We start from the raw sequence: 6,261 nt of genomic DNA, 5'->3' as shown, positions 1-6,261 counted from the left end.
TTCGTAAGGTAAAATGGAGATTAATTAGGATACGCTGTATTTAAGTACTCAGAAAATTATTTATTAAGAGAATAATTTAATTGAAATTTTGCCATGCAATAGTGTGTTATATTAATAAACTTCATCCACTAATTAACTATGAGCATATATAATTTTAATAAAGAAATTCGCAGCAACATAAAAGAAAAAAGATCGCAGCAAAGTTCAAAACAGAAAAAAGGTAAAATGGAGAATAGAATATTTTGTTGTATTTAATTACACATAAAATTATGTACTAACACAGTAAGAAAAAGAAGAAAAAAAGGAGACAAGAAAAAGAAATAAAACATAAAAAAGAGAACAAAAAACTATAGCAGCTTCACTTCCCTAGATAAATAGCTAGATTTACAAACTGCGGTTTAATTAATTTGACCAGTTCAAGTACCATTGTCTCTTCTCTTTTGTAATACATGAAGCAAAGGCGATTTTCTTTAAAACTTCCTTGTTTTTCTAATTCTGAATAGAATGTAGTAGAGGCTGAGGTGGAGCCTAACGTCTCTTTTGTTCAGCTATTGTTTTCCCTTTGTTATAGTATACTATATGTTACCCTAGACGTTGTTTTACAATAATGAAGAGTGATCATTTGTTTGGATTCTGATGGGGAGGCCATTGGGGAAATCGACGTAAGGGAAGGCAAAAGGCTGATCAGAAGCAGCTAATTGCCAGTGGAAATTGAGGACAAGATAGTGGATGAAAATGGCCATCTCAAGTTTGGCCAATTCAGATCCTGTACACAACCGTGGTCCTCCCCCAAATGGCATGAAATTATTACTACTTTTCGTTGTGCTGCTCGTGCCTGTGCTTCCTCCGCTTGCTGAAGGCGACCCTTGTTCATTCTGCATTAACAATTAATTTAACACACCACTCAGCCAACAATTCATGAAATTTTTATTTGCCACACATAATTTCTTTTTCTTTTATATAAGTGGACAGGGATATTAATGTTGGACTGGGTCTTGAGGAATTTATATAATTAAGTTTACCAAATATTTGCATACTCATAAAGTTTTTTTAGCTATTCCATATTCGGTATTCACTTGCCCAATTAATCAGGATTCCATTGCATGAAAGTGTTCCCATCCTATACACCTGTTTAAGGGTGAAAAATCTACTCCATCCCATCACATCTCTACTATAATACATACTCGGACCACTTTAACTAATTCTAGCAAAATTTTCACTCTTTTTTTTTTGGATTATAAATTTATGCACTAGATTACAGTAGTAAATTTATTTAATTTACTGACTGTAAATATGAGTATTTTTATGCTAACTATTGGACTCTTTAGCAATAGAAATCAAAAACATCAATGAGTGTCCTTTCGTCCTCTCAGCTGTTATAGTCATTATTATCCAGACAAGCCAGATTACAGAAGAAGATTGGAGTGGACATGCAATTGCATGAATATCTGCTTTTGATTCTGTAGTACATTGAGATCCTGAGGAACTAGTACTGCTGCACCAAGCAGTCAATGCACTTGATGTCTTCAAGGAATTATTATCTTGCCTCCTCCATGCATTCTTGAATATATATTATGATGTTTTTGTCTAAAGAAAATCATTATTTGGTACCTCAATTGCTACACTACGCTAGCTATTCTTACCACAGGCGGAATTAGGAAAAATTTGAAAAGTGAAAATTCATATTATACTATACGGAATATATAATATTTACATACTATAATTTTCTGACAAAGAAAATATAATTAAACTTCTTCGTTACATGTAATTCTGCCCTAGGGATGGAGCTAGCTCTTTGGATACGGGTTTGGCTGAATCCATTAACTTTCGTCCAAATTCTGTATTTATCTTAAAAAATCATTGAATTATGTACAAATTGTTAACTTTGAACTCAATCACTTAAAAAAATTAGAATTCTGAACTCATGGTTTTAAATTGTGGCTGCGCCTTTATCTGACCTGTCTCGGCCCCAAAAAAGAAGATAGAATGGGAAATGAATGGAGCAGCATGGAGGTGAGCCAACATGAAAAGCACAGGTGCACGTGCACATGAAAACCCCACAGCCACATGCGGGTTGGGGTTGGCCGAAGGCTTTTAAGTTTGTAATAACCTCGATTGGGGCCTCCGATCCCCCACGCCCACACGCATTGCCACCCTTCTGGGACTTTGATCTGGTTTTGGGTTGGGGTATGGTCTATGGATGCACAAAAAATTAATTTCCTATTTGAGTTTTTGAATGTGTGGGTGGGTGTGGAGAAAATGTTGGGTCAGAGTCCTAACACTCTTTTTTTGGGGTCTAATTATTTGGTTTCTGAAATTTAATGTCTGACTAATTTAAACTTAGTTCCTACCGCATTCCTTCACGGTAAAGTAGTCTCACACATTCATATGGAGTACTCAATTCACAGCTTTTGGGTGGGGTACTTCTCCGTACAGTATGCAACATCTGTGCAGGAATTTGATCATGACAGTTCATTTTTGGTTTGGGTCCCTTTCTGTGGATTATTATGATTACAAGGATAGCTAAATCCCACCATGCTTTTTGCTTTTTTGATATTTTATAGACTCTTTATCATGCGACCCCAACAAATGGCCTCGATGGAATGTTCTGTTGGACTCATCTTCCAAGTTCCACCCCAACCTTGTCTTAATGCATTGCCTTATCCATTTAATTGCTTTCTTCTTTGGATACAATTATATCAGCCATAGTTTTCTCACCGAGCTTAAAGATGTTATTTTCAATGGTACACTACTTTATTAGTACAATGCAAACTTAATGTGTGCGCATTTAACTTTATATTTTAAATTATACAAGAACAAACAACAAAATTGAATATACTTAGTTTTCCATATTGGCGGAGGACAGAACGGATCCAGGATCTAGATTCTATGAGTTCAATTTAATTTTAAGGTTTTTAATATTGAAACCATTATATTTTTAAAGTTATGAGTTCAGAACTAACTTTTGTTACAATTTTAATAAAGTTTAACATATAAAATTATACTCTGCGTCGAAAGTAGTGGGTTCAGATCAATCCAACGGCCAAATGCCCCTTGTTGAGGATGTCGTCGAGAATTTTGAGTAATTTTTTACCTCATCAGCTACTTTTGAGTTAAGTTAGACCAAATGTCTATTTACTTAAAAAAGAGCTTACTTCGTACCCCTGTGCTTACATTAAGTGCACCTAAATATGAGTACAAAATGGTTTCTTAAAAATAGAGGTGTAATTTCTTTTAGCTTCTTGTCACTTGATCTAACGATTCTCATGCATGTGCAACCTCAAGCACAGCACTAATAAAGGTAGCAGAGTATCCATTAAAAAAAATTGAAACTGTATAAAAGAATTTGCAGTCTCTATGAACCTACCTACAATAAATTTTAATCCGTCTAAGTGCTTTATGTAGTAGTAGAAGAGAAAAAAAGAAAGAAAAGTAAAACAATATAATAAGCACGTTAGAGGGTTTTAATGCAAAATTGACAAACCTGCCATCTCCACGGATCGAAGTGCTGAGGTCGGCCAAAAAGTGAAGGATCTAAATGCACTGCTGAAATCACCGGTAGCACTTTCCACCCACATGGAATGTCATAACCTTTTTTGTTTTCAAGTTGAAAAACCAAAAGATTGTTAAAAGGCAAACCAAATCAGATTCTAAAGCTGCAGACAGGCATTCTAGCTCATGTATATATTTTACTATCTCTGCTCTAACTTACCTTTATATCGAACATCTTTCACAGCCTTCCTGTGAAGAAACCTTACTACATTCCCAAGCCTTAGAGTCTCACTTATAACCTACAAAGTTTTTAAATAAAAAGTGAATCAATACGAAAGTATTTTACTTATATATATTGTCAGTAAATAATATTGTATTTTAAGATATACTCATTTTCCAGGTTATTATTTGCTACACTTTTCTTACGAACAATTATATATAATTATTTTTTAAGTGAGCTGATAGTATTAGGTCTTCACACCTCACACATGGTGGGAAGTTAGTGATATACTCCATACATTCACTTTTTGCTTGTTATGTTTCGCTTTTCGAGAGTTAAACCAAATAAACTTTGAACAACATTTAAACAAGTATTTTTTCACCATATTGATATGGTGAGAAAATTAAAAATTATAGTATTTTTCGTATAGTTTCCGAATATCTAAATTTTAGTTTTAAAATGTTAAGAGAATCTAATCTAATTTAGCTTCAAAGATTAGTTAAATTGACTCTCCAAAAGTGACAAGTAAAAGTGAAAATAGGGAAAGCAAAACTTGACAAAGTGAACACAGGGAATACATGACAATAAGCTATCATTTATTTGACATTAGTTTTAAAGACTAGAAGCTTACACATTGGGTGAATTCCATTTTCTTATAGTCATCCCAAGTCAATTCTGTGACTCCTGACTCCTTTTTGGCTCTGGAAATCTCTAAGTGTTCTTCCTGAATATGTTATCAGCACAATAAATTAAAGGTTGGACTTCAAGAAAATGATAATCCATTCACTAATTAAAAGTTGATTAAATCTATGAGCTTACTGTTAGCTGTTGAACAGCAGCAGGACAACTTTCCAAGAAATAAATTGCAAGAGCTATGGCTACAGATGATGTTTCATGGCCAGCAAAAAGCAAACTTAGTAGCAAATCAAGAATTTGTTCCTTTGAAAGATTGGAATTTTTCAGAACCCAACCAAGTAGGTCACTTTCATCTCCTTTCATTTCTTCAAGTCTCTCTTCCATTTTTCTCTCGATAAAATTAAGAATTGTCGATCGAGACTGTAACAAAATAGAAAATTAAACTTAAAATTCAAGTCTTGAAACTAAACACTTTAATTTCTGCTTTTACTGTAAATGATATGGTGGTATCAATATAATACCTGTAAAGCCCTTCTGTAAGCTGTTCCTGGAAAATTCAATGGAGCAGAAACTACTCCTTTCATAAATGTAATGTACTCTTTTTTCAGCTGCTCTGTCTCTGTCTTTCCAGGTTCTAAACTCATGATATGTTCTGCCATAAAGTTGAATGTAAACTGTAGAAATTCAACACGCAAAACAAGAACAATTACTGAAGTTAGAAATAACATATTGGAAATTTGATTAACATTTTGAAAAACAAAAAACTTATCTTTTTTGCTTCATCTTGAGCACAAACTACAGAATCCTCTTTCCAAGAACCAAGAACAAGCAGAGTATGCTTTTCAACCTCCCTTAAAAGCTGATTCCTGAGCCTAGCATTGCTCAAAAAATTCAGAGAAATCATCCTCATATCTCTATGCATTTGTCCAACTTGAACCAACATAGACCATTTTCCAAGAATTCCACCTATACTTCTCGGGTAACTACACTCAAACAATCTGCCTTCATTTTGCAAAATGTATCTGTTCAGCCCTGCATCTGCTGAAACTATTGTCGGTTCCCCAAACAAATTTGACTTGTAAATTTTCCCATACCTGCAAGTTTAAGTGTTCAGAACATACAGATTTTCATGGTTTTATTTTTTCTAAAAAAAGTTGGGCTAAGAGTTTAATTAATTACCTTGAGATGTGATGTTGCATGAAATCTCCAATAGTAGTAGCAGAATAAGGTTTCAAATAGCCAATGGTTTCACCAAGAAAAGGCCAACCCATGTTTCCTGGTGGGAGATTTGGAAATTTGTGTTTTCTTTTGAATAGATTAAGAATAATAACTACAGCCAAGATTGGGGGAACAAGAAAAAGAAAAAACTCCAAGTCAGACATAGATAATTTCTGTTTTTCTCTGGCTCACAATAGGCTCTGTTGCTGAAATAAGATATTAATAGTAGTAATAACAGTGTTATATAGCAGTATATGCAGCTTCAGTTATGAATCTTCCCAGCTGCTACTATAAAGGAACTTTCAGTTTTTTGAAGCTCTTCTTGGAAAGTATATTGCTTTTTATAGGCTTCTTTGTTGTCGTTTAGCATTGAGTTCCTTCACACTTCAACTCTACTTTATTCTCTAATTAAATATAAATGCCTTCTTAATTTATTATTATTATATCCTCCTTACACTAAATACTGTACTACTATTAAAATAATTTTCATGTTTTTACCCGACTTCTTTTCTTGATTACATCACCACGATAGAGTAGAAAACCGAGATACATAAGTACAAAATATAAAGACCAATATTTTCGTTATTTCTAGGACATAATCATTCATAGGAACAGTCGTGAAACATAGTACTCCCTCCGTTCCAATTTATGTGAACATGTTTGACTAGGCACGGAGTTTAAGTAAAAAATGAAGA

At 33.7% G+C, this 6,261-nt stretch overlaps 1 protein-coding gene across 1 annotated transcript; it reads right to left on the bottom strand.

Moving 5' to 3' along the window:
• Positions 1-330: 330 nt before the first annotated feature.
• Positions 331-5,877, bottom strand: LOC107779615 (cholesterol 22-monohydroxylase CYP90B51). The gene is made up of 8 exons (XM_016600071.2): positions 5,528-5,877; positions 5,117-5,442; positions 4,870-5,021; positions 4,532-4,768; positions 4,344-4,436; positions 3,713-3,791; positions 3,485-3,591; positions 331-875 (listed from the first exon to the last, which is right to left on the bottom strand). The coding sequence occupies exons 1-8, from the start codon at positions 5,728-5,730 to the stop codon at positions 600-602; spliced, it is 1,473 nt and encodes a 490-aa protein (XP_016455557.2). The 5' UTR covers positions 5,731-5,877; the 3' UTR covers positions 331-599.
• Positions 5,878-6,261: the final 384 nt, after the last annotated feature.

This window comes from Nicotiana tabacum, chromosome 3 (genome assembly GCF_000715075.1).
Source record: "Nicotiana tabacum cultivar K326 chromosome 3, ASM71507v2, whole genome shotgun sequence".
Classification (NCBI taxonomy): domain Eukaryota; kingdom Viridiplantae; phylum Streptophyta; class Magnoliopsida; order Solanales; family Solanaceae; genus Nicotiana; species Nicotiana tabacum.
The sequence above is the reverse complement of the archived record's forward strand: the minus strand, read 5'-3'. Positions and strand labels throughout refer to the sequence as shown.